At 39.1% G+C, this 27,645-nt stretch overlaps 4 protein-coding genes across 4 annotated transcripts in view; 2 read left to right on the forward strand and 2 right to left on the reverse strand.

The window, feature by feature from the left end:
* Positions 1 to 764: 764 nt before the first annotated feature.
* g6pc1a.1 (glucose-6-phosphatase catalytic subunit 1a, tandem duplicate 1) lies at positions 765 to 3,965 on the reverse strand. The gene is made up of 5 exons (XM_053341530.1): positions 3,727 to 3,965; positions 3,516 to 3,625; positions 2,676 to 2,781; positions 2,431 to 2,546; positions 765 to 2,186 (listed from the first exon to the last, which is right to left on the reverse strand). Exons 1-5 carry the CDS (start codon positions 3,942 to 3,944, stop codon positions 1,678 to 1,680), a joined length of 1,059 nt encoding a protein of 352 aa, XP_053197505.1. The 5' UTR covers positions 3,945 to 3,965; the 3' UTR covers positions 765 to 1,677.
* Positions 3,966 to 5,096: 1,131 nt separating this feature from the next.
* On the forward strand, positions 5,097 to 7,917 carry g6pc1a.2 (glucose-6-phosphatase catalytic subunit 1a, tandem duplicate 2). The gene is made up of 5 exons (XM_053341528.1): positions 5,097 to 5,380; positions 5,496 to 5,605; positions 6,078 to 6,198; positions 6,696 to 6,811; positions 6,957 to 7,917. The coding sequence occupies exons 1-5, from the start codon at positions 5,148 to 5,150 to the stop codon at positions 7,457 to 7,459; spliced, it is 1,083 nt and encodes a 360-aa protein (XP_053197503.1). The 5' UTR covers positions 5,097 to 5,147; the 3' UTR covers positions 7,460 to 7,917.
* Positions 7,918 to 10,612: 2,695 nt separating this feature from the next.
* On the forward strand, positions 10,613 to 15,849 carry LOC128381875 (zinc finger protein ZFP2-like). The gene is made up of 3 exons (XM_053341897.1): positions 10,613 to 10,739; positions 13,156 to 13,347; positions 14,178 to 15,849. The coding sequence occupies exons 1-3, from the start codon at positions 10,622 to 10,624 to the stop codon at positions 15,746 to 15,748; spliced, it is 1,881 nt and encodes a 626-aa protein (XP_053197872.1). The 5' UTR covers positions 10,613 to 10,621; the 3' UTR covers positions 15,749 to 15,849.
* A 2,237-nt stretch (positions 15,850 to 18,086) lies between these two features.
* Positions 18,087 to 27,645, reverse strand: part of LOC128381501 (ankyrin-3-like) — a 184,176-nt gene continuing 174,617 nt past the window's right edge. The window contains exons 41-46 of the mRNA XM_053341525.1: positions 25,359 to 26,109; positions 25,068 to 25,269; positions 22,455 to 22,538; positions 21,081 to 21,332; positions 20,392 to 20,463; positions 18,087 to 19,741 (exon numbers count right to left, since the gene is read on the reverse strand). Of these exons, the coding sequence (XP_053197500.1) occupies positions 20,416 to 20,463; positions 21,081 to 21,332; positions 22,455 to 22,538; positions 25,068 to 25,269; positions 25,359 to 26,109 (1,337 nt within the window). The 3' untranslated portion in view covers positions 18,087 to 19,741; positions 20,392 to 20,415. The remainder of the gene's footprint in view (positions 19,742 to 20,391; positions 20,464 to 21,080; positions 21,333 to 22,454; positions 22,539 to 25,067; positions 25,270 to 25,358; positions 26,110 to 27,645) is intronic.

The following is a 27,645-nucleotide window of genomic DNA, read 5'->3' on the forward strand; positions in this document are numbered from 1 at the left end:
TTTCTTCTTTTCTCTCCCATTAATCATCTCACGACCCCTCACATTTATCTGGTGACCCTTTGGAGGGGCCCCACATCTAGGTTGGGAACCACTGGACTAAACTAGCTAACTGTATATAAAGTAGTGTAAACTAGCTCCACCTCCAGCAGCTACAACAGTAACATGCTGCTCTAACACTGATGCTTCACTATTAATAATCTAATGATGTCATATATAATAATATATCACTACTTTTATTGTAATACTGCATACTACATCACTTATAATACTGCAGTACTTTTACAGTAATACTGCATACTACATCACTTATAATACTGCAGTGCTTTTACTGTAATACTGCATACTTACATCACTCATAATACTGCAGCACCTTTTACTATTGGACATACTTCTCATAGTTTTTTATCACTACTTTAGTTAATTTGGGTCACTGAATAGGTTTATAATCTAATTAGCAGAGTTTGATGATCTCAGTACCACCCATATGACGATCCTTTGATATGTCGCCTGGACAATGTATCACCTTTAAAGCCTCATGGGACACACGTGTTGTCTGCATTGCATACTGCCCCTTGACCCTCCATGTCTCCTTTGAAAGCTCGTGGCCGTGGTGACAGGCAGTGTCACTATGTGGGACTGTTGAGTGAATGGAGCGTGCTCTAGTTAATTTTTAATTTGGTTGTTCCTGCCAAAGAATTAATCAGTATCAGTATGAGATATTCTGAGCAAGCTTTAGTGCAGTTTTTCTAAAATAAGCACTCCTCTTTAAAGAAAGAAGATGGTTATAAAAACTGTTTTATTCAAACTGCAAACAGCTATTTTCCTTCCATCATTTATTCAGCGTTGAGCTGAAAAAGCACTTTTGTTCCCTGAAGTGCTGCCTACATTTTTTATAAAAAAATATTCATTTACATGTGCATTCTCATGTTGACACTGAATCAGCAAAGTAGAGAAAGGTAGAAAAAGGTCATCCTAAACAAATATTTGAACGCAGACAAAAATTAACAACCATAATTGGATATTTAGAGGGGTTATAAGACCAGTGATTTTATCTAACAGGTTTTAACAGTTAAAAAAAACAGTAACATTTCTTTTTAAAGAGATTGTTTGATATTGCTAAATACGCACTTCACTTTCATGAGAAGATCAATACCACTTTCATGTTTGGGTATTAAGTATGAGCCTGGCTTTGTCCCAAGGCTAACAAACTAAACCGACTACCACCTTAAAGCTCACTAATTAACAAAAACAGAAGTGAATTTGTGGTTTTACAGGAAAAACTCTTCACAGCTTAAACTGTAATTTTTACAATTAAAGATTAAACAGACAAAATATAACATGTTAATAAGAGAGCTTTAGAGGTGCTGGTTGGCCTATTTTGTTGCCTGCTGATTTTGGCCCAAGCTGTTTCCAGTGTTTATGCTAAGCTAAGATAAACAGCTGTTGGCTGGAGCTTTTATACTTAATGCATAAGAATAGTATCTATCTTCTCATCTAACTCTCACCAAGAAAGCAACGTTTATTTTCCAAAATGTCAAACTTTTGCAGGAACTTTTCATGGAATTAATCTCCAGGCAAACACAATAATAGTGTCTTAAATGTGGCAGAAAATAATCATAAAATATATACAGAAAAATTGAACTGATGATCAACCCTTAACAAGAAGTTGGTCCTAAATCACAAGTTCTTGTCTTCTCTCTTTTCCTTGCAAATCCAGCAGAGAGCCCAAGGCACCAGGGTGGTGGGAATTAAAAGAGCAACCACACTTTTAAAGAAAGACAGGCAATAGAAAGTCATTTGGTTTTCAGAGGAAAATGTCCATCCATCCAACAGCTGCAGCAACAATAAGGAGACTATAATACATCCCATCTTGAAAGTGGCACTTGTGTTCTTCTTCTTGATGCTGTTGTAGAGGGGGGAGTGCAGACCCAGGCCCAAGCCGAACAGGGTGCCCATGTTACGCAGGAGGCTGGCAAAAGGAGTTGTGTCCATGTGGACCCACTCAGCTCTGATGCACCACTTCTGGGCTTTCTCCATGGTCCACAGCAGGTCAACGCCCAGAGCCTTGAGCAGGAGGTAGAAGCCCACAGCGAAGGAGGTCAAGAAGAGAGTAATGAAGAAGTATTTCTTCATGCTGGCACTGTAGATGCAATTCATCCTGGAGACAGCCTCAGCTACTAATACACCTGATACAAAAATAGGTAAGTGAGTCACTCAAACTCTTCTGAATTAAAACGATAATTTATAAGATCATGTTTATAAAGTCTAGTGGATGTGGACTCAGTGAAATCTAATAACATCCCTAAACTCTGTTTTCCAAATGTTATGTGTATGAAAATGGAAGCCAAGTTAAATCACAAAATCTTCAACAAACTTTAATTATCATCAACTGTATCAATATTGATTTCTTAGTTATCTGTGAGGACTAACCTGTGATAACTCCAACAATAACTTGGTGTGGGAAGTGTGCAGCCATGTAGACCCTCGACATGCAGACCACCAGCTCTACCAGGCTCATTAGCGTCCACAAATTTATTTGCAAGAATCTGACAGAATAAACAACTGAACGTGATTGCGCTGTGTCCCAGAGAATCAGACAACAGTGGAATTACATTTGAAGATAATAGTTTTATTTGACTCCAAAGAAATTGATGATTGTATTGCCAAAGACTCACTTGTGTAGTAACGGAGGACATTTTTTCTCCGTCGCAACAGCAAGTAATGCTGTTACCATCACATACCAGACCCCTGCTGCACCCATAGCGTGACCTGAAGGACTTCCTGCAAGGAACAGTTTTAGGCTTATTCTCTGGGTTTATGAACTCCATTGGCAAGAAATACAGGTCACATAGTGTGTAAATTGTAATGTTGATAAATGTCTGTTTCATGCCTGTTTCATCAGTGTTAATCCTGCAGCTCTCTATAATAGTGCATAGTGACAAACTTAATTTTCAACATTTACATTTTGTCATTTGGCAGACGCTTTTATCCAAAGTGACTTACAAGCGAGGCCATAGAGAACTATAGAGGACTCAAAGAGAGCAATGGTACAAATTATGACCTGGTACAAATGCTTTAAGAAAGCCAGACAGAAGTGCTTTAACCTGGTTCTAACCGTAGCCTGATATCACATGTACAGTCTCTAAGTGCACAGTCAATACACAGTTGTCGAATTGTGACGACAACACTGAAATCACATACGCACACAGGCATGTGTACACAAAGAAAACTGGAGCACGTGATCACAAAACTATTGTCTACACTACTATCCAAACCAGACTTCCCCAATTTAGAAAAAAACGTACTGGTGTTTAGTTATCACAAATGAGGATCATATTCATTCACAGAAAGTCATGGTTCATGTTATCTGCATTCATGATGTACTGGAGTATTAATGAGGTTGATAGTTCACTGTACTAGATCAATCAGAACATTCTTCCAGACAAGATTAATCAATTACTCAATGAAAGATAAACTGCCATATTAATCTACTTCAGGTTTTCTATGAGCTGTACCTGGTCCAGTCTCACATGTGATGGGGAACTGCTTCAGAGAAGGGGCCAGTTCTGCTCCATAAAAACGGGTCTCATGAACCCACCAATACGGTCTTTCCCCAAAAAGAACCCTGCCACGGACAGACCAAGAGACTCAAAATACAACAGTTCATTCTTTTTGTTTGTGTTTCACATTTGTGTTCACCATTACTTTGAGATTTCAACAGATTACCATTTCAGGACCAGGTTGAGCCAGTCTCCGATGACGGCCACCCAGATGAGCCTGAGCCCCGTGTCCCTCCGCAGGTGGAACCAGATTGGGAACCAACAGAAGAAAGTGGTGTGCAGATCGGCCACTGTGGACGCAAGGCTAAACAAGCTCTCATACTTGCTGTATTTGGTCTGCAGATGGACGGCCAGCTCAACCCCCCAGCTGTGGAGAAGATCCATGATAGATCCTGATGCACTGAATCAGGGGTGTTTTCTAATTTTTTGTCAGTTTTGGTTTCTGCAGAGCTCTCTCAGGTAGTCCAGTCTATTCTCTCGGTGTGTGTGATCCCAACTGGACTTTACTCAAGGCTGGCAAATTTGTTTGCCTCTGGGCAGCAGTGAGTGCAGACAGTCCCTTATTAAGGAAGCTGTCTGCACTTCTACTAACCTTTACACCCCTGAGACACCTCTGCTAAAATTCATCATTAGAGAAACCACCTGCCGCCCCTCTGACAGATCACAGTTTTCTAGGAAACCTCTTTGTTCTCTCTGATCAGCGCAAATGAGCTTCTGTTCTGACTCCAAGCCAGTTACTTGTGAAATCCATTGATCTTGGCTCAGAATTTATCCTTCGTGTCCCATAAATAGTCACATTTTGTCTTGTACTTGAGTTTAGGTGATGCCATTCTTATCACAAATGTGTCCTATTCCCTCAAAACCAGATGAAATATGAGCTCAACTGTGGTGATTTCCCCACCAGATCTACCTGTTGTTACATTACAGAGGGGTAACTTGTGCACAACCTACAACTTGCCAATCAGCTTTTTCTGTTTTATCACCAACTATCTCCTCAACTCAGCTCAAACCCTATCATTTAATCATTGATCTCATTATGTAACCCACAAATGGATTACCCCATCTTTCTGACCAGTGAGATGTTTTCACCAAATCATCAAAAAGCACAATTACATAAGTGACAAATTATTACATGTTGAGTCCGCATGAGTGAAACAAATAATGTGAAAATCGATCATTAAAGTGAGTTTTTGTCTAAACCAAAGCACTGTGCAGTATGTTATTTGTTCTAAGAAATAAAAAGGACATAGCTGGTATTTAAAAATATTTTTGCAGCCCAATGAAAAGCTAATATCACTCTGTAAGTTTGCGTTAATTTAGGTGACTTCTTGTCTCTGTGCTGCATACAGTAGTTCAGTGAGAAAGAGTTGACGTTGTTTTCCCGCTATCTTTTCAGCTTGTTTGTGTGAAGAACCTCCCAAACTCTCTGAGTGTTTTATTACACATGTGAAAGGTCCAAAGATCAGCGTGAGCATGCGTTTGGGTAGTGGGTCCCTCTGGTATAAAAACAACCAGCTCACTGTCACTGATAGCAACAGTCGTGTTTCTTTCTAACTGACTCACACATCAGCAGACTGAAGAGCTAAGATGTTTACTGCTTTAATGGACTCCTTACAGGGTTTTGGGGTGAGCAGCACCCACTACCTGCAGACCAACTATAAGGATGCCCAGGGTCTGTTTCTCTGGGTGTCCTGGGCTGCAGATCTCAGGAACACCTTCTTCATCTTCTTCCCGCTTTGGTTTCACCTGCGGTCGTCAGTGGGTATCAAGCTCATCTGGGTGGCTGTGATTGGAGACTGGCTAAACTTGGTGTTCAAATGGTGAGTCAAATATACCTTTTCAATTTGAGTTTGGGAGCAAAATAATGTGAAATCTAACATCCTTAACAGTTTATTTAGATCATAAACAAGCACATATTTCTGTTGTCATCTTCAGGATTCTGTTCGGGGAGAGGCCTTACTGGTGGGTCTTTGAGGCAGATTACTATTCAACCTCTGCTCCTCCTCACATTGAGCAGTACCCTATGACCTGTGAGACTGGACCAGGTGAGAAATAACCCAAACCCCACCAACCTGCTTAGAGGCAAAAATGAGATGCTGGCTCCCTCTTAACCCCACATTTCTCTTATGTTATTCCTGAAATATTATTATTCCTTGACATAGGGTTTGCTGTATGATAATTTGACCAAAAACAATTAATTACAAATGTAAGCTTGTGAGCTGTAAAATTTTAGGTATAGATCTTGAGACATAGATCAAATATTAAAGCAGACCTTTTTCATGTCAGTTGTAATTGTACTTTAATGGTGCATAGTCCCAAATTACATTACCACAAAACAATTGCCTACTTGTCCCAATATACATTCATTCATTCATTCATTCAAGTTTTGAAACTACAACCAAATACACAAAATTTCCAGTGCAGCTTGCTTTAGTTTTCCTTACTTTCATGAGGATAAGACTCTGCTTGGGTGAGACTTGGACACTTATGTCTATCCTCTTTGTTTGTGTTATCCAGGCAGTCCCTCCGGCCATGCTATGGGAGCTGCAGGCGTCTACTACACCTTGGTGACCTCGATCCTCGCCATCACGACCAGCAAGAAGAAATTTGGAAGCAAGAAATCCACCAACAAAGAATGGTGAGTCAAAGAGCTCTTTGCATGGATGTCGGTGTTGTTTACCCGTTTCTTCTGTCCGGAGCTTATCACTTTGGACACTCTATCTGTTCTGTGTTGTGGTTGATCATTGACTTGAGAGAGAGAACTATTGCTTGAAAAGGGGGGACTGTTCATGAGTTGTTTTGACGTCTGTGCAGCTGAAGTTGCTTGCTCATGTGGAAATGTTGGGTCTCTCTAAATTAAATTAAATTGCAGAGTACGGTTTAGACCTGCTCTATATGTAAAGTGCCTTGTGATTACTTTTGTTGTGTTTTGGCGCTATCTAAATAAAGATTGATTGATTGATTGATTGATTTAAGTTCTCATGATAAGCAAAGAAAAATAACTGTGTTAATTGTTATATTGCTTTAAAAGATTTCCTCACTTACTCAGCTCCAGACCATGATCAGCAAAGACCAGACTGATTTAGATCAATTGTTGCAACTAACCCTAAGTTGTCTGAATTTGTATTTTGACAGGTATCTGAAGGCCATTCTGTGGACACTGTTCTGGGGAGTCCAGGTGTGTGTCTGTCTCTCAAGAGTCTTCATTGCTGCCCACTTCCCCCATCAGGTCATTGCTGGTGTTATCACAGGTCAGTATGCTCATTTTTAATAAATCATTTCAGTCTGTGTTTGGATGTCTCATTAGGGATAAACTTATGCCAATTTTTAACCCTGAGTCTTTATGTGGCACATAATGTTCACCTGGGCTTTCCAATGTGTTTCACTGGATCTTAGGTATGATAGTCGCTGAGATCTTCAACAGAATTCAGTGGATCTACAACGCAAGCATGAAGAAGTACTTCTACACCACCTTTTTCTTGACCTCCTTTGCCGTCGGCTTCTACCTGCTGCTCAAGACCGTGGGCGTGGACCTGTTGTGGACCCTGGAGAAAGCCCAGAAGTGGTGCGTTAACCCAGAGTGGGTCCATCTAGACTCCACTCCCTTTGCCAGCCTCCTGCGCAACATGGGCACCCTGTTCGGTTTGGGCCTGGGCCTGCACTCCCCCCTCTACACTGAGACCAAGAAGAGCAGCAGCACATTGGCTAAAGCAGGGTGCGTCATCAGCTCTCTGGTCCTGCTGCACCTGTTTGACTCCTTCAAGCCTCCCACACACACCGCAGCTCTCTTCTACCTGCTGTCCTTCTGCAAGAGCGCCACCGTGCCTCTGGTCACCGTTAGTATCATCCCATACTGCGTAAACGGAGCTCTGGGCCTGCAAAACAAAAAGGGAGTGTGAGCTCAAACTCAGATTATAAAGACTAATAAAACTGGAAGTGCAGAGTAATCTCTTCCAGGATCCTAAAAAAAAGACTTTACTCAGGTGCTTATTGCATTCACATAACCAAATGATCATCAGAAGACGCCTAAGGGATCAATGGGAAATTGTCAATTGGATTTTGGACTCTGTGAACACTGTGTGACATTAAGTGAAAACACTATCCATGATGCCCAGTGGCACTTACAAAGACTCATGTTTTGAATATAGCGAAGTAAGATTGTGTGCGAAAAGGACAACACAAGAGTTTAACAAAGTAATATTTGGTTGCAGCTGCTGTGTTAAACCTCACTTTAAGGATAATAACAAACTCATTTTTGTGTGTTATTTCACCTTTAATAGTAATGTATTTTTGAACATTATAGAAAGTATTTTTGGAACAGTTTTGAATATTTTTTAATAAAAAATATTTTAAATGCAAGAAATGGCTCATTTCATGTTGTACTGCACCATTCATACATGACCTGATTTATAGCATTTATCTCTTCAATCACATACAGTGAACAGATTCCACTCCCATAATGTTTTAAATACATTTCCATACATTATTACAGAACTCTATAGACCATTTAGGTATTCAGATAAGATTGTTTTACATATAGTTTTGAGGAATCTGATTTACATTAAATCCATAGAAGTTTAACGGGCTACATATCTTGCCTTAAACTCTAAAACATTTACCCAGTGGGTGGCACATAACCCATATAGAGAAAAATAAAACTTGTCCAAGAGTTTGTCTGACTCTGTAGAAGAAGGAAACATTTCTCTTTATCTTGACCTCAATTAAGATGAAAAGCATTTATTATTTTGTTGACTGCAGCTCTAATGAAACCAAACCAAAGATATTACTTCTGTCCCCAGCTTTGAATCTGATAAATGTCCAGCATATATTCCCAAATGAGGCATTTAACATAAAAACACACAAATAGTACACTCCAGAAGTTCCATAATGAATGTTGGAAAACCTCATTAGGTAAACATAGCAATTTGGCAAAGCTATAGTGACCAAAGTGACTTATAAATCATTGACTCAACACCAAAACCCTGGCCTTTAGCCTGACTTGCAGGGATGACACAGATCCACACGTCATTCAGCTGTCTGTGTGTCAGTCAGAGCTCATAAGGCCAATGGTGCAAGCTGAACATTCAATATTTGTCTGTTTGTGCTGTGCAGAATACACGCATGACATCCCTGACAAAGAGTTACGATTACGATGAAGCTTTTGTGTGTCGCCACCACGCTTTTCAGTGCTGTCTCACAAAACTTGGGTCAATATTCAATGCTATAAAAAACATAGGAGTGGGTCATAGACACACCTTTAAATACACTGCTGCTGATCACGAACAATAAAGTATGCCTTTTAGTGAAGCTGGATGCCCTTTGGTGCCAACACCCCTCCCATATAAATATAATTTAAAGGCAATTACATATAAAAGCTTTTTGGTGCAGGTTGATGGACTACAGTAAACAAGACTGTGCCAATTACCACATAGAAACAGATTGTTGCTATGCTGTATGTATGTAGAAGTGCATATTAAAGAAAAATATGAGAGAAAGTATGAGGATTGGTTACTTAATTATGTATTAAGTCATAAAAGTAACTAATGAATTACTTATAAATGATCCCTCCTTCCAGCAGAGGGGATGAATTCTTTATTTTCATTAAAATATCAGCCCTATTTGGGAGTACATGACACGTGATACTACATGTGAATACAGGCTTCCAGCAGTGGACAAAGAAAAACAAATCATTGCTGAAACCACATATTCCACATGGTTCCCAAGTCCAAAACAACAAGAACGTAAAGTATTCACTACACAGAAGAGAAACACAATATAAAAGCTACATTATAAGACTTTTTTTTTGTTTTTTATTACCAAAAACTGCTGATCCTGCAGCTGTTTGTGTGTACATACAGAACTGCAGAGGTGGGACTGAGACATGTGAGTTGCACCACAAGTTGGCATCAATACCCATGATGTCAAGCTAGGGGACCCTTATCTTTCCAAACTACATTAGCCAGGCTTAATGCAATATCAGCCAGTTTGTGCCTATACAAAAGGCTGACTCAAATTTCCCTTGACTTTGAACTGTTATAGTGGGTATGCTTTCAGTCCTGCCTGTGTAGAATGAATCAAAATGAAATATCGATTTTGTAATTGAGTATTTTGTTACCTGCTTCCAGTCCAGATCTTGTCACTGGTCCTTGCCACTCTGCATATTAATCAGGAAAACAAACACAAAGGATAGATTGCCAACTGGACTCAATAGAAGTAGAACGAGAGTAAATAAATTATACCATAATGACCAATAAGAGACATCTTTTGGTTCTTTGGACATGAGACTCCATAGAAAAAAAGTACGTCAGTATGTGGGTCAGTATGCATGTGTATGTGTGCCCATTTATTTACATTGTAAAAACTTGCTGTAAAAAGCAAAATATCTTAAAAAGTACTGTAAAAGTTAACAAACCCTGAATGATAGCACCAATGTCCTTAAATGTCATGAAGCTGAAAGTATGCAGAAGTTGTTAGAAAAGTATGGAAGAATAATAAATAAATGAATAAATAATAGAGAGCCAAGATAGACAATAATATATCAGTAATAGATAGATAGATAGATAGATACTTTATTAATCCCAAAGGAAATTAAGGCATTCATTAGCCCATATTAAGTCAGATCGTACAGTCAGTCAGTCCAAAAAAGAAAAAAGAAGAAGGAAAGTCAGTCAACCACTACTTTTAATACTTTAACTAGCTTAAGTTTTGCTGCTAAGAGTTATAAATGTACTTAATCATCATTTTAAGCAGGATTTGTACTTGTAATGGAGAGTTTTTACATTGTTGAATTGGTACTTTTTACTAAAATAATGGCATGCAGCTTACTATTTCTGAGTGTGGGGCTCTCATTTTAAGAAGTATATACCATGCATGAACACATGGTGGCGGTATTGTGCCATCAACTACCTGACAAGCAAAAAAGAAGAAGACTGTGTCGGCGGAAGTACTTTGGCTGCACACATGACCAATGTTGTTAGTTTGTTTTGTCTGAAAACAGCATCGTGTAGTGCAAGAAAATGTCCAGATAGATATTAAAAGAACCGGATCACTGTCGGTCCATCATGTCTAACGTGCAGGTGTTGCGCGCGCTGGTCGCAAAGAGACTGTCTGCAGCTGTGGAGGAGATGATCAGTGAGGTGGAAACTATGATAACAGAGAGCAGGATACTGCACACATCTGGTGGGTAAAATCACCTTTTAATTATCCCACACAGACTCATCTGGAATGTGTGTTGGGTTAAAACTGAGATGTATTTAGGTGGAAAGGGGGAAGCCTGTAGGTAATTACTCACTTAGCCTGAATTGAATTTCACTAAGTTTAGAGTTAATAATAAACCTAAAAGTCGAATTACCTCATAAATACAGGTGTAACACAATATTTGGTGCCCATTTAGATTCTGTGACATTCAGAAGTTAAAGGTTACAGGTTTAAGATAGCCCAGTTTAAACTTTAATAAATATTTACCCACCTGCGAATAACCGAATATAACCAAATATTTAAAGTGATAATCGACCAAACTTGACCAAGTGTTAAACAGTGTGAGTTACTTCAGTAAAAGTATTAATATCAATACTTGATTACAATTAAAAATCCTGCATTTAAATCTTACAGGTTAAAGTATAGAACAATTACCAGCTAAATAGCCTTAAAGAAATATAGCTAATTAAATACCTGAGTACTTTAAGAAGGATTGTAAATTCTGGATGTTTAGCTACTTGTAATGAAGTATTTTTACATTGTGGTAAAAATCCTCCATTTAAGATCATACTTAAATGTTAAAGTATAGAAGTATTACCAGCTAAATATCCTCAAAGTACTAAAGTTAAAGTACTATTTATTTTTTAAAGGGACAGTACAGTGCTGTGGTGGAAATGACAATAATGGATAAATAGTGGATAAAAAATGATATTGATAGCTGTCTTACATAAAACACTATAATGTATTTTAATTATTTTACTGATGCTTATTTCAGGTACATTAATAGTTTTCAAATAAATCATATTTTTTAACATTATTTTCATTGTTGAAGTTTAAAAGTCTGGGTGTGCGACAAGGAGAAAACAGTGATTTTGACACCTGTAAGGATGTTGAAAAGTATGAAAAAAATCATAATAGAAAGATGGTAAAAAATTTAAGGTGGTTTTATTGTTAGTTTGACAAAGGAAGTCGAATTTGTATAATATGATTTGTATTTTAAAAAATATGCCAAAGAATATACAAGTGCCCATAGTCTAAGAACCACCCATACATTAAAATTTAAAATATATAAGTACTTTAATTTTATTTATTTATTTTAAACTTGTAATTAATATTTCTACTTACTTAAAGTATCTTAGTACTTCTTCCAACATTGCATCCAGTCTTGGCTACTTGTGAGTCGTTGTTTTCTTATCAAACCGTCCGCTTGCTAAAGATAATACCACACTAACAGTCAACTCTTCAGTAAACTTGGCTAATAATGAAGCTAATTCAGTCTATTATAACTTCCCTGCTTTAAATCCTCTGGTATGGTTATAGTGTTGAAACTGTTTGGTGTTCATTTAGCTTTATGTTATTTATGACTGGAGGCTGTAGTTTGTGGTAGTGATACATTATACTGAGATGTGTTTTCCTATATTTATTTATTATACTCTCATAGATAAAATAGCCATTAACTAATTAAATAATACAATATATCTTCTCTTTTATCTCTCCTGGTTTCTGTTGCATTCAGTTTGACTTTTTATGAGTCAAAGTTGTGAAATATTAACCTGTGAAACTTCTACCATCACTCCCATATAAATTAAATTAATAGACTTTTACTTTGTGTTGATTAAAGCAGTGAACAATACACAACTTAAAGCAATTTGTTTTTCAGAAACAATGTCTTGGGTATATTTGTTTGCTTTTAGATTAAAAATGTGAATAATGCAATAGGACAACAGATTTTCTTAAACAACATGAGGAAGTAATTCAATCACTCTTAATGTTGGCAAGGAAAGCAATCATGGTGAAGTGGGTCGGAGATGACCCCCCCCCCCCCCCCCCCTGTTCTTATATGGAAATCTCTGATATCCGAGGTTGTGACTTGAAAAATTGGGACATTACATCAATGGGAGGAACGTCTTGGAGTTAAATAAAATTTGGAGCTACACTAACTGGGCACACGCTTGAAATATGACATTACGGGAATCTGACCTGTGTATGTGTTTCACTAGATGGACTTTCACATTGTTTGAGTGCTGTGCTTCTCTCTTTTCACTTATGGACCAGTCTTGTAAACTTGGAAAAATTGTAATTTTGCAATTTGATTTTTTTGTATGTTTTTGGAAAATTGAATAAAAGTTTAAAAAAGAAAAAAAAAAGTGAATGATTAGGGCTTGTAAATGGCACTAGTACATGAATGCAGCACACTGGCAGTTTAAATCAAATCTGTACTTTCAGACTAATTTTCACACAGACCTTTGAAAGAAGGGATTAAAAATACAGACACACACATCCATTTAGACAGGCAAAACAAATACAATTACAATATTTATTCTTCTCATTCAGGGACAAACTGTGTCATAATTTTGCATCTTTATTTGTGCCTAACTTTCCTTTTTCCTTCCTCCAGAAATGTCACCTGAACAGCGGAGGGCAGCTGTACACAAGCGACTGTCGGCGGTTGCAGACGACATATTTAGGATCCTTGAGTTAATGATGGGTGGACGTGAGGCGGAGGTTTCCTGTTCCCATGACGACATCGAACATCAACACAAACTGCTGGACATCACATTGAAAACGGAGACAGATATTCACACAACAGGTACGTTTTATATGAAAATAATGTTTTATATTACAGGAATTAGGATTTCTTTCACAGTTTTCCTTAATTTTTGGACTCAAACTATCAATTACTTTCATTATTAATTAAACTTTTTGATTATTTTCTTGATTATTGATTTGTTGATGACGTTGACAAAGAGAGAAACCAGAAAATATTCAGATTTGGTAGCTGGAATCAGAGAATTCAGACTCAAATAATCCATTAATCATTGCGGCTCTTAACTTTATTTCCTGCTGGTACCATTAGAGTTTCTTTTGTCATCATTTAAAGGACTACTGTGTAACTTTTAGTAGCATCTAGCGGTGTAAGGGAGCCTATGGAGGCCCCGAAACTCACAAAAACCTCAGAAGGCCTTCTCTAGAGTCAGTGTTTGGTTTGTCCATTCTGGGCTACTGTAGATGCAACATGGCAGCCTCTGTGGTAGAGGACCAGCTCTCTGTGTAGATATAAAGGCCTCTCATTTTCAGATGATTATACACTAATTAAAACATATTTACATTTCTGCCAAGTCCGTTTTGCTACATGCCACGAAGTGGCAATTTTAATGAATCAGTGTAGAGTGATTTCTAAATTGTTGATAAATGTTGTTCATTATGTAATAATATATCCATTAATTAACTTATTCAGGGGCACGCAGGTGTTCTGGTAAATATGTGAGTTAAAGTGTCAGTGGGATTGAGAGGTGACTGAGTTAACTGCAGAATAAAGCATGCACACACAGATTAAAGGAAATATTGTTATGTTATATTGTTACATTGTTTTTATTGCAATTTAAATTAAACACATTTTCTTCTTGATCTCGTCTTCAGATGGTCTTCTACTCTCTGGATCAGGGCCGCAGAACACAAACCTCAGTAAAGATGCATCAACGGAGACGGACTTTAAATTAATCCACGGTAAGACTTCACATCCTCACCTAACTCAAAGAGCAGATAAGAGCACCTCAACCATGATGGAGACAGACACACAAGGAGAGCACTCTGGGATACCACTTAGCGACAAGGAGGTACTTTCATCAAAACACTCAGGAGAGGCCGAGAGTGAAGATGATGATGATGACAGCGACAAAGAGCTTAATGAGACCCCTCTTAAATCAAACAAAAGAAATCAAAACATTGGTGAAGACTGTTGTAAAATGTGTGGAAGGGCTTTCTACAAAGGAGAGAAAATAAAAAAGCACATGAGGAAAAACACTTCAGCTAACGTGAGCCAAACCACGAGCCAGAGCTGCTGCAGAGTCTGTGGGAAATCTTTCCGCTACAGACGCTCCTTCCTGAAACACGTACTTAAACACGAGCAGAGCGCCGGTCTCTGCGGGGTTTGCGGAAAACATCTGGACTCCGACGAGAGCCTGAAGGTGCATTTGCAGACCCACAACGAGGAAAACAGCTGCAGGGATCAAACGGACGACAGGCAGCAGCAGCAGTCGGAGGCCGAGTGCTCGGACGCCGAGAGCAAAATGGACGACAGCGACGAAGACTGGAAGGAAACCGACGGGACGGAGAGCGATGACGGAGAGAGTGATGATAAAGATGAGACCAAAGAAGAAGAGTCAAAAACAAAGAAGCCAAAGAGATCTAAGAATAAGGAATGTAAGGATTTATCCCCTTTGAAATATTCCTGTAAAGTGTGTGACAAGTCTTTCTGCTACAGAGCTTCTTTTCTGAGGCACGTTCAAGAAGACGAGAGAGACACAGATGTTTGCGGTGTGTGCGGGAAACATTTCGAATCCGAGGAAAGCTTGAGACTCCACCTGCAGACTTACATCCGAACGAACGACTGCGAGGTCTGCGGGAAACATTTCGACGGCCACAAACAGCTGGAGATGCACATGAGGACGCACACGGGAGAGAAACCGTACGTGTGCAGCGTGTGCGGGAAAGCGTTCGCTCAAAACGGGAATCTGATGGGACACATGAGAGCTCACACGGGGGAGAAACCGTATGTCTGCAACGTGTGCGGGCAGAGCTTCAGCTTTAAAGAGTACATGACGGCTCACATGAGGATCCACACGGGGGAGAAACCGTTCCTGTGCAGCGTCTGCGGGAAAGGGTTCAGACAGAGGGGAACGTTAAAAACACACATGATGATACACACGGGTGAGTCGTCACATCGGTGCAGCGTCTGCGACAAGACGTTCTACAAGAGCGGAGCGTTGAAAATCCACATGAGGTCACACACGGGAGAGAAGCCGTACCTGTGCAACGTCTGCGGGAAAAGCTTCACGGCTAGCGGCTCGCTGACCAAACACATGGGAGCGCACGATGGGGAGAGAACGCACTGCTGCACCGTCTGTGGGAAAGGGTTTCTGAGGAAGGAGGATCTGAAGAGACACGTTCAGACTCACAGGGAGGAATCCACACAGCTGACGAGTCTTTAAAGGAGAGACTGGTTACTGCCTGTTAAAGGAGTAGTTCAACATTTTGGGAGTTGTGCTTATTTTCAGTCTTTCGGAGAGTAAAATGGGAAGATTAACTGTAGAGCTGGTTAGCATAAATACTGGAAATAGGATGAAACAGCTGGTCTGGCTCCATCCAAAGAAAACAAGTCTATAATAAACTATTCCTTTAACCCTTACATACTGTTTAGAGTCACATTTCACCCATTTTTACATTATAAAGCTGTAAAAACACAGTAAAACATTTCTATTAGTCAGACTTTTTCCTAATGTAACCCTCAGTTTACAAAAATGGAAATAAATAAATGCATCACTTTAAAATGTTTGTGAAGCTGATACAAAGTTTAACTTGTATTCATATTCAAAAAATTGTATTCATCATATTCTATAAAATGTTCTCCTGGTCTATAAAATAGTGATTGTTAATTTTTATTAATCAAACATTTAATACTGACAGGGAGAATTTATGAATAAGAATAATTGGTGTAGAGACTAATTATAAGTCAGAATATGAACAGTATGTAAGGGTTAAGAGATGTTTATAGCTTTTCAAAATAAAGGTTTAAATCAAGGCTTTTTGTTACATATTTTTACTAGTTGGTCATATTTTTGTTAAAAATGTGTTTATGAAAAATGAAAACACTAAGATGTCCACATGCCTGCTCATCACTTCTACAAAACTTTATTAAATATTTTGGGATAATTAAATATCACATTTTTGGTACTTTTACATAAAACTTTTGTACACACCTTTTCTGGACTTTCTACTTTGTTTCAGTCTAATTTCAACGAGTCTTAACTTGTGTTTTCATGTTAGATCTTTTGGGACTTTATTCTCTTTACTGTTGCTTTCTGCTGTTGAATCTTTCTCATCAGAAACTTTCACTTTGGGCATCAAATTAGCACTCATAAAACTCATCTGTTCCTCTTTAGGAGCTTTAAGATCTATTGAAACAAAGCTGGTAAAGGTTTTGAAGGTTTTATTGGGAACATTGAACCGATGCTTCACATTTTGAGTACAAAATCTTCTATTCAGAAAATGATTTGATTGGTTGTATGATGGGATTCAAAATCAATAATAATAGAGCCACATTTAGGAAACAGATTATGAGACAATATCTGAAAAAATAAGTTGTTTTTAGCAGCCTTGCAAGTGTTACATTTAATAAAGTAGTTGCCAACAGTTGTCAACTAAGTGCAAATTTAATAAGATATATTTTAAATGAAAAACACTGGGTTAGGGTTTCTGCTTTTTTGTTTTTTCAAGAATGCAAAATGGAAACTAATTGAACAAAAGGAATAAGGTGAATTGAAAGAAAGAAAAAAAACAGACTGTTGTTTTATAATCGTAAATAATCTGATGTTCACAGAATTTTGTGTGTTTTTAAAAAATGCCTTTTGTTTTATTAAGTTTTTTTTTACACACGGAAAAAATGCATCTGTTGTTTTAGTTCATCTTTTTTTCAGCTACCAAACTTTATGTGTACCTTTATGTGTGTTTACATCATAATGAGTCTTTTATTTCCAAAGTCACATGACATGATGATGCATCATATCATTAAAATCATGAATGAAAGCAGGAAACTGTCCCTTTGTTACTGTTACTGATTACTGTTGAAGATGCAACCTAGAGAAAAAAATCCTCCTCTATTCAGATGTTAATGAACTATAATTTGAAGACAATGCAAACTAAATATATTGATTTAATAGTTTTGAGCTTTGCAGAAATGCTCAGAACAGAAACAGTACTTTGGTTTTCAGGAGTAATGTCACAGATATGGACATAGCTACAGAAGTACTATTTAATAATGTAATCAAATAATGTATCGGTAATCATATTTCACTATATTATTTACTAAAACAAATAAATGAATGCAGTGAATTTTAGGGCTGCAACCACTAATGCTTTTCATCATTTATTCATCTGATTAGTATTTTTATGATCATTCAGTTAATTTTTTAATCTAAAATGTGTCAGAAAATAGTTATGTCCAAACAACAATGTATAACTTAAAAATGTTTGATAAAGTAAATAAAATGGAGAAAGAGCAAAAACTTCACATTTTGGGAAGCTGGAACCAGAGACAGCTCTTTTTTTTTAACCATCTGTCGAACTTTGCTCCTGATTGAAATATCTTAACAACTATTTAATGGATTTTTATTATTTTTCGAAGACATTCATGGTCCCCAGAAGACCCCTGACTGACTTTTCCTTTTTAGAGCCAACATGAAGTTTTTTGGATAGTTTAGTTCCTGCAGACATGAAACAGGAAACACATGAAGAAGAAGAGGGAGAAACCAGACCGGCTCACAGACACAGTTTCAGTTTAAACACAATTTATTTTTCTGCTTAAATAATTACTTGGATCATCCAGTGTAGGCTATGTTGGTTTGTCATACATGTTGGTACCAGATTCATCATCAACAATGGATGTTTACGGGTGGTTTTTGTATGAAAAAAGACGACCAAAAAAAAAAAAGAAAAAAGATTTACACAGGAACAGAAAATCTGATTTTGATTTTTTTTATTATTACCAGTGCGTGTGATCAATACTGTTCATTTGTGTGATTTTTTAATTAATTATAGTAAAAAGAACTAAATTCAGGTAATGAAGCTAAAAATGAGATTCTCTGTTCACTTGTAAATACAATCAATTAAATAAAAGATAAAAGTCATCAAATCATTTCAAATAAAAACAGTTTAAAAACCACAGTGGCCTTAAAAGCGTAAACTTATACTTCTTAGTTATCATGATGACGGGTTTACACAGAGACAGGGTTTTTTTTTTTTTAATTTGATGTTACACACTCACAAGTCTGCGTCTGAGTCTTTCTGAAGCATAAGAATAAAGCTTTACTATCTCACCATGTGTGTTTTTCTTTTTAAAATGTTTTATATAAAAAAAAAAAAAAATCAAATAAAAACAGTTATAGATGACAGATGTTTGGGTTATTATGAGTGCTCACACAAACAGAAGTACCATCAAACCCTCTCTAATTGTATTACAGTGCTTTTTGAATTAGGAGGAAGAGGAGGAGGCAAAAAAAAGGAGGAAAAAAAAAAAAAGGAAAAAAGCTTTTAAAATAATAAAGTGACGTCACATGCAGCGAAATATCTCCGAAGACAAAGATCCACAGACAGAGCGGAGCCGGAGTAGCAGTTTGGCTTTTTAAAGAAATAATCCTTTTTGTTAAAATCAAGCAGTTTTTTTTTTCTCTCTTTCCCTCCCCCACCCCCGTACCATTCGCTTCTCAATTTACATACAGCTTTATTATTTATTGTTGTTTTTTATTCGTTTTAGGAAGTCAGGTCACTCACTCAAGGCTGCTCAAACAGTGTCGACCCTCTCAATACAAATGCACCGACTCTGCAAAGCTTCATCAACTCAAATCAGTGCATAAACAATCTGTGAAGCTACTGATTTTTTTTTTTCCATTTTTTTTTTGTAGATTTTATACAGTGTCATTTATATACAACAAAAAAATCACCCATTTACTATTATATTTCATTTGTTTTTTTAAAAAAGAACCACATGGTACACCCCAATACTTTGGGTCCAGGAGGAAAAAAATAGACCATATAAGGCGAGTGTCTGAGAAAAAGTGATTCACAAGTCTTCCTTTATCTGTCAGCAGTGAGCCTTTTTTTATATCTGTTTGTGCCGTCTTTCGTTCGTACATCAAAAGATGAGAAAGTTCCCGCCGCTCACGTCCGTGCGTGTCCTTCAGTGTTGTTTTCCAACGATAAGTGAGTTTTGGTGACATGCTCATGCGAAATCAAATAAAAGTAACTTGTTTTTTTTTGCGTTTGTCTCGCTGAAAATCATGCGTTTTGTAAAGTGAAAGCTTCAGACACTTTTTTTTTTTGGCTGATTGACATTGACGAGGCTTGGCTCCCCTTTTGGGTTTCGTGGGTTCCAGTCCGTTTTTCCTCCCAGGGTGTGTGTGTGGAGACGCACGTGGGCGTCCGTGGACCTGGAGGAGAGAAGGGTTACACCTTATTAAATGGATTTATACTGTAGATATTTAGGTTAGTTTTATTTTTCTGATCATTTTCAAAATAAATGAACAATAACTTCCATGAATAATTAACGATAAAGATAATAGAAAACATGATAAGATACATAAACCAAACAATGAATATATCATCATGCTTTCCTCATCCCTATATGTTTCTCTTACAAATTAATTAATCTCTCTTTTATTCTCTTTTGTTTTCTTTGACCGAAAAAAAGTAGACTGAAGCCTGAGATTATTTTGTCTTCCCTTTTTAAAACATGATTAGCTTAGCTTAGCATAAAGACTGGAAGAAAACTACAACTTGTCATTTTTACACATAGCTTTTTGTATGGATTCACCAAACAGTTTTAAAAAGACACTTTGGATATTTTAGAGTCAGGCTAATAATTTCCCTTTACTTCCAGTCTAAGCTAAGCTAAGCTTAGCACCAAATGAGAGTGGTATCTATCTTCTCCTCTAACTCTCTGTAAGAAATTGAATAAAGCACTATTAATAACTTTCAGACAGCTATTTGTTTCAACATTAATCTTAGTGCTAACATTTAAGAGCAAAATGATGATGACCTGCTCCACTAGTTTGACTTTATGAATGGGTGACAGTCTTACCAGGTTTAGTTGAGAGCTCCACTGTTACGACTGACTCTTCTTTCCCTGTTTCTTGCTGGCGCTGTCTCCAGGCTTCACACACACAGAGAGAGAGAGAGAGAAACAAAAGTTAGTATTGTTCTCAGGCTAAATATGATCAAGTGCTAAGGAAGCAGAGCTCAGATCTGCTACTGCATGTCAGGAGATCATGCTGGAGAAGAGACCAGTGTGAAAAGAGAGAAAGTAAAAAGAGTTAATGTTACAAATTATTTAGCAAAGAACATGAACACACTAATGCAAAGAAATGCATGTTAAAAGATGCATTTATGTCTATATTAGTTAAAACACTTTAAATATTGTTAGTTTTCAGCTCAATCAACGAGCTCGGACCACCAAATAACGATCATCTCCATCTGTTAGTGTGTGTTGTAAGACTACTGATTCACTGCAGTACAGAGGAAACACAACCACTGCAAACTGGAAACATTAAAACAGACAGTGAGGTCATCTCTACACTGTTAGCATAACGAGCACAACGAGCACAACAGCAAACGACAGATCCGAAAATGCCCCAATCTGACAGATGTGGGACGCCAGCGATTAAACTGACGAATCCTTTTTAATGATTGGGTGTTAAAAATCTAATTACAGCTTCATGCACATTCAAGCAGGTTTCTACGTCAGGCGGTCGGTTGGGTGTGAACGCCAACCTCAGTTTTCCCCCCTCCGGATTTCTCGCCCTTGTTGCCCTGTCGGGAGCGTTTCCCCCTCTTCTTGCTCTTTCCCCCCGTGGCTCCTCCTCCTGCTGTTCCTCCTCCTGCTGCTGCTCCTCCTGCTGAAGAAGCAACATCTGCTCCACCTGTCGCTACAACACCACCACCACCTTCTTCTGTAAGAAGTTCACTTTCGCTTTCCCTCTTTTCCTCTGAGTTGAACACACGGCGAACCACCTTTCTGATCACCTGTGTGGAGTAGAATCATGTTATGGGTGGAGGAAGAGGAGGAGGAGGAGGAGCAGGAGGAGCAAGAGGAAAAGGAGGAGGAGGAAGAGGAAGAGAAAAGGGAGGTGGAGGAGGAAGAGGAGGAGGATTAGGAAGAGGAGGAGGAGGAGGAAGAAGAGGAGGAAGAAGAGGAACAGGAGCAGGAGGAAGAGGAGGAGGAAGAAAAGGAGGAGGAAGAAGAAGAAGAAGAGGAGGAGGAGGAAGAAGAGGAGGAGGAGGAAGAGGAGGAAAAGGAGGAGGAAGAGGAGGAGAAGGAGGAGGAGCAGGAGAGCATGTTGTGAGGAGAAATAATGTAAAGGTGTGTGAGGTAGTGTTTGTGCTTTACTGTGTGATATTGGTTTTATGGTTGTATGGTTAACCCTCCTGTTGTCAACTCTTATCCTTCTGGGTCAAAATTGACCCGGTTTGGTTTCAATCAATTAAACTTTATTTATTTAGCACCTTTCATACAAGTTAATGTAGTTTAAAGTGCTTTACAGTTTGTTGATTGACAAGCTGATAATAAGACAGAACAAGTGACAATGTAAAGAAAAGCAATGAAAACAAACAAAAAGATAAAAAGACAAAAATGTATGCATGATAAAAAATGTTCAGACAATTTAACTAAGTAAAAAAAAAGAATAAATAAATACATAGTTAAAATAATTAAATACATAAGTAAAATGTGAGAGAATAAAAGAAAAGGTTTATTAAAAGTTACAGTAAAAAAAAAGGTTAAAACAGATTTAAAAAGAAAAGTAAAATAAAAGAGTAAGTTTAATAAAAGCTGAACTAAAACTAGGGTTAAAAAGATTAAAGGAGGTTTGACTATTTATAAAGCAAAAGGTATAAATTATCACCTAAGTCTGTGTTAGACATCATTCCAGCTTAATAACACAAGTTCATGCCTAGTTTAGGAACTTATGGTCAACAAGCCTCATTTAAATTAAATTATACCTCATTTTTGAGTTTTCCTCTCCGGTCAAAATGAACCTGAGGACAACAGGAGGGTAAAACTGGTGTGTGCGTGTGTGTGTGTGTGTGTGTGTAAGCTGTGCAGGATAAAGAAGAGAAAAGTTAACGGAGGAGGGTGATGATGGTTACTTTTCTGGTGACAAGATTCCCGTCTTCATCTGTAAACTGCTCCTCTGTCACAGACTCTCCAGGAATGTTTCTGGCCTCCTCTCCCTGATGTGAAGGGTTAAATACGGACGGACGGAGGAGTGAGGGATGGAGATGGAGATGGGAAGGACGGGGGAGGGGTGGACGCACAGGTTGGGGAGGAATTTGAGAATATATCTGTAAGATTGTTATTCAGGAAATCGGTGATATCAGCCTGCCTGGCACTACAGCGGGGTTTCCCCAAGGGTTGAACCAGGAAGTAAGATTTGGAAATGGAAGCAAAACCAGAAATAAAAGTAAGGAAGGCTGAGGAAGTAAAGTTAACCTTCCTGTTGTCCTCCCGGGTCAAATTGACCCCGTCTGTTTTGACTGTTCGTTCTTTCTTTCCTCCCTCCCTCCTTTCCTTCCTTCCTTCCTTCCTTCCTTCCTTCCTCCCTTCCTTCCTTCTTCCTCCCTCCATCCTACCTTCCTTCCTTCCTCCCTCCCTCCTTCGCTCTTCCTCCCTTCCCTCCTTCTTCCTCCCTTCTTTCCTTTCTTCTTTCTCCTTTCCTGCCTTCCTTCTTTCCTCCCTCCCTCCTACCTTCCTTCCTCCCTCCTTTCCTTCCTTCCTTTCTTCTTCCTCCCTTCCCTCCTTCTTTCCTTCTTCCTCCCGTCTTCCCTCCCTCCCTCCTACCTTCCTTCCTTCTTTCTCTGTTCCTTCCTTCCTTCCTTCTTTCCTTCCCTTCTTTCCTCCCTCCCTCCTACCTTCCTTCCTTCTTTCTCCCATCCATCCTCCTTTCCTCCCTTCTTCCTACCTTCCCCCCTTGACTCTAGGACAACAGGAGGGTTAAGGCCAGTTTCATTTTACAAACAAAGATCCTAATACTAAATGAATGTTTCTATATTCTGAAATCGATATGAGGGGAACCCAACTGATGATAGTGCTTTACGCAGGCTGATTTGCAACTTATACTTCAAATCACATCCCTGCAGTAGCAAATATATATTTTACAGACATTTATCCTACAGAGATGCAAACAAAGATAATCATTCAAAATACTGTACAATCATATCAATCATTGTTTCTTGACTAAACTCAGTGTCCAAAGGAAAAACAGCCAATGCATGAGAAATGTCACTTACAGTCAAAAATGAGGCTTTATTTCCACTGAGACAGATGTGTTTCATCTGTGTTTAAACCCACTAAAGTACAATGCTGTTAGTTTTGTAAATGATACTTTAAGCATCTAGTTGATTCAGATTGAGCAAACAGAGTTCAGAGCCTTGCTTGAAGACATTTTGATTAAAAAATCATGGGCACACTGATTGTTATGGGAATAAAACTTATGATGTTTTGGTCCCTTGAACTGCTCAGGCTATTCCTGCTTCTCATCAAGAAGGGGATTGAATATACTAATTAGCTTTTTTTTTTTTTGCTCTTGTGGAAATATAGCCTCACATTTACACTTAGGAACTGGATTTTACTCTTTATATAGTAGCCAAACACACAGCACAACCAACAGTTCACAAACCAGGTAGAGACGCCATACACCAATCAAAACAGCTGATAAATGTTGTGGCTCACACCAACAAGCAGTGAGTAGCACTTCATGCTACAGCAAGGCTAAACGTAAATGTACTCATCCCCATACCTTCCCATCTGCACACAAACACACTCCCATTTTCTCTTTATAAAACACAAGAACATTTCCTTTTGTTCACAATCTTAATTCCCCCCCCCCCCCCCCATCATCTGTGACGCACACGCTTGCACAAAGTCACAGAGCTTATGCTTTAGTGCACTGCACACAACGCCTCGAGCCGTCCACACAGCAGGCGTCACACACCTTGAGTATGACCCGTCTGCGATACACCCTGGTGGTGACGGTGGTCTCGTCGTCAGAGCCGGAAACGTCAGCTCTAGGACTGACCTGACGAAGGCAGCCCAGCAGCAATGTGACGTTAATGTCCCCCATGTGTCTTCTATTTAAGACTTCATTGTATCATTGTAACTCAATATTGGACCATTTTGTTTTCAACTTGTTAGACCAATGCATCAAAAGGTTAAGAAATATACAAAAAAATTATCAATTATGTGGGTTTGATGTATGGTCATGTGACTTCAGGCCAATCATTAACCCAGACAGGAAGGAGGCGGGCGGATTATCCAATAAACATCATGGGTGACACTATATTTGGTCCATGAAACAGAAAAGTGCAACTAAATGGATGACAGTTGAGTTAGTACCCTTTCTGCTTTTTAACGACTCTATTTAAATGCTGTTTGTAATGTGTTTTATGAAGAACCTGATGAAGGCCGTAAGCCGAAATGTGTTGGCCTAACAATAAAGTTCTGTATACCTCACCTTGGAAGTAGCTGAGGTTGTACCAGAAACCTCTACTCTCTACACCAATTTTTCCCCAATGAATATGATAAACAGTGAAGTAAAAGGCAGTATATATATGATAGTACAGTTGAGGACTTTTTTTTCAAGGGATATATAAACACCACAGTAGGTTTTCCTGTGGGGCTGACTCATGCTAACAATCATAAGTCAATAAAGACCAAAATGAATGTAAAGAGAAGTAAAGTCTGTCTGGAAGAGCAGCTCTCACCTGGACTTTGTGCTGGGACCTTTCACCTCCCTCCTCCTTCTTCTTGTCCTCCGGGCCTCTGCTTGGTCCTGCTGTGCTGCTGTCCTCCTGAGATCCCTTCCTCTTGGCCTCCTTTTCCTTTTCCTTCTCCTCCCTGGCTGCGTCTGTGTGACCTCCGTTCTGTTTGTGGGTCTGAGCCGGCACATCAGCTAGACTGTCGGGGCTTGGGGAGGGGAAAACATGTATTTGAAATGAGGTGTAAAGCTTGGTGTGTAAAATGTGTTGAGAAGCAGAAAAACTGACAGATCCTACCTCCCCTCGTCGGTGCTGGGGCTCTGGCCAGGGCTTGCGGACTCTATTATTGCTCCGGATGACTCGCTTCTCCAGCCTGAAACTGAAGACATGTCTTTTTCTGCTTGCCGTACTTGCTCGAGGATGGCATTAACCCTCTCCTCTGTTATCTCCTCCTCATCCAAGCCTTCCTCCAGCTTTATATCCTCCAGCAGACTCAGCAGCCTCTCCTGGGTCATCTCGTCCTCTCCTCCTCCTCCTTCTTCTTCTGCTGCCTCCTCCTTCTGCCTTCCATTTCCATGAGCAGTTTCTGGGGCGATATCCTCTTTTTGGTCTTCTCCCTGACTCTCCAAAACAACATCCTGCCCTGTCTTCAATTCTTTCTCTAAGGCCTCGGCATGCTCGTCTGTCTCCTTTCCTTGCCCCTCTACTGCCCTTCTGTCATTATCTGGCCACTCACAAGAATCCAGCCCCGTATTATCTTCTGCAGACATCCCTCTTTCTCTAGAGGTCAAAGTTGTATCTTCTGCCCCAACAATGGGGGGCTCCTTGGCAGAGGAGCCGGGGCCTGGAGCAACAGTAATGGGGTTGCTGCTGGAGGTACTGGTGGTCTGAGTGAGAGAGAGGTCGCTAGGCCTAGTAAGGGTGGTCTTGCTAGGGGAGTCTAAAAAGGGGCCGCCCTCGCTAAAGAAGTCATCTGAGCGCAGTGGGGTGGGGGGCTCGTAGTTCAGCTCTACAGGGGATTGCAGCTCCAGATCTATATTGTTGTATCCTGGATGGATGGCAGGAGTAAAGGATTAGAGGATAAGGGGATTGAAAAGGAAGGGGGGAAAGATAAAAGAGAAGAGTAAAGGAGGGAAGGAAGGAAGGGAGGGAGGAAGGAAGGAGAGGAAGAGTGGTGGAGGTGGTGAAATGAGAAGTGACACTTACATAGAAACATTTGTAATACTACCAAAAGGGTAGCATTTGCTCAAAAGCCACACAGGTGTAATGCCAATACACCTTAAAGCTGCATTAATTGATTTTGGCCACTTGGGGGCAGCAGAACATGATAAAAACACAACACTAGGCATTAATTAATTCAATGCAACTGAATGTAATCTTAATAATATTCACTCTGCTTGTAGCTCTGTTTTAGTCTTCAACAACACTTATCGGACTCTTAGTACAGTAGCATTTTCTTTACCATCTAGTAAAGTGCAGCTTATTCAATGAAAACAGCTGACTGAGCAGATCGATGAGATCAATTAGAGTCGAGTATAGGCACTAAAGAGGCTAAAAATCTCCATAGAGCCAGGGAGCTGCAGAGTCAGGTGATAATTCTCTGTGGGTGGATTTATGGAAGTGAACATTTTTACTCTACACATAGACTTTGATCTATTTATAAAATTGTAAAAAATTGAATTAGTGCAGCTTTAAGGATGTGTGACTTCTGAACCAGCGCTACAAAAAGGACACATGACTAGATAATAAGGACATGGAAACAGAAATGACAGCACCAAATACAAAGTATAAAACATAAGATAGGAACTTCACCAACACTCTATTGATATATATGTATATTAAAAAAAATTATATGGACACTTAGTCATGCTGACGTCATCTGCAAAGTTTCAAACTGGCACTTAAGTCTGCAGAGCCTTTTGCAAAAGCTCAATGTCTCAATGAATATGCCAATTTTTTAAAAAATGTGATGAGCAAAAGCTTCAGTAGAATCCAGGTAGGTTAGTTGTGTTGATTTCAGCAAAAGGCAGAGAAGAGCAGAGCCACCAACAGGCATTTAGATATAGAGTTCAGGAACAGAGTAATCTCTCCTGAAATAAGGAGGGATACCAGGAGGTAAGGGAGAGGGTGGAGGGGAGGTGGGAAGTGAAGGGAAATTGGCAGGAAGTGGAGGGGATGGAGGGGGAGTTAAGGGAAGAAGTGTAGAAGTAGGAGGAAGTGAAGGAAGAAAGGGGTAGCAAATTAAAGAGCGAAAGGGTGGAGGAGACGAGAAAGGAGGAGAATGGGCGTTAGGAGGAAGTGGAGAAGAGGGTGAGGAAGGAGCAGACATGAAGAGGGAGGTGCGGGAGGAAGAAGAAGAAGAAGAAGAAGAAGGGGAAGGAAGAGGGGGTGAGGATTGAATTGTAGGAGAAGAAGAACGTGGAGGAAGAACAAGAGGAGATGTAGAAGATCGGGAGGAAAAGGGAGGAGGGTGACAAGGGAAAAACGGAGGAGGAGTGAAGAATGAGGAGTAGCTAAACGGGCTTCGAGGGGAGGACGACGTAGAAGGAGAGCAAGGCAAATTGTAGATATGAGGAAGAATAGG

Source organism: Scomber japonicus, chromosome 20 (genome assembly GCF_027409825.1).
Source record: "Scomber japonicus isolate fScoJap1 chromosome 20, fScoJap1.pri, whole genome shotgun sequence".
NCBI lineage: Eukaryota > Metazoa > Chordata > Actinopteri > Scombriformes > Scombridae > Scomber > Scomber japonicus.

Coding starts and splice junctions, on each gene's coding strand:
- g6pc1a.1 (XM_053341530.1), bottom strand. CDS start 3,944: ATGGATCTTCTCCACAGCTGGGGGGTTGAGCTGGCCGTCCATCTGCAG. Junction 3,626..3,726: donor CTCAACCTGGTCCTGAAATG/GTAATCTGTTGA, acceptor TGTCCGTGGCAG/GGTTCTTTTTGGGGAAAGAC. Junction 2,782..3,515: donor CACATGTGAGACTGGACCAG/GTACAGCTCATA, acceptor TGTTCCTTGCAG/GAAGTCCTTCAGGTCACGCT.
- LOC128381875 (XM_053341897.1), top strand. CDS start 10,622: ATGTCTAACGTGCAGGTGTTGCGCGCGCTGGTCGCAAAGAGACTGTCT. Junction 10,740..13,155: donor CAGGATACTGCACACATCTG/GTGGGTAAAATC, acceptor TCCTTCCTCCAG/AAATGTCACCTGAACAGCGG. Junction 13,348..14,177: donor GACAGATATTCACACAACAG/GTACGTTTTATA, acceptor TCTCGTCTTCAG/ATGGTCTTCTACTCTCTGGA.
- g6pc1a.2 (XM_053341528.1), top strand. CDS start 5,148: ATGTTTACTGCTTTAATGGACTCCTTACAGGGTTTTGGGGTGAGCAGC. Junction 5,606..6,077: donor GACCTGTGAGACTGGACCAG/GTGAGAAATAAC, acceptor TGTGTTATCCAG/GCAGTCCCTCCGGCCATGCT. Junction 6,199..6,695: donor AAATCCACCAACAAAGAATG/GTGAGTCAAAGA, acceptor GTATTTTGACAG/GTATCTGAAGGCCATTCTGT.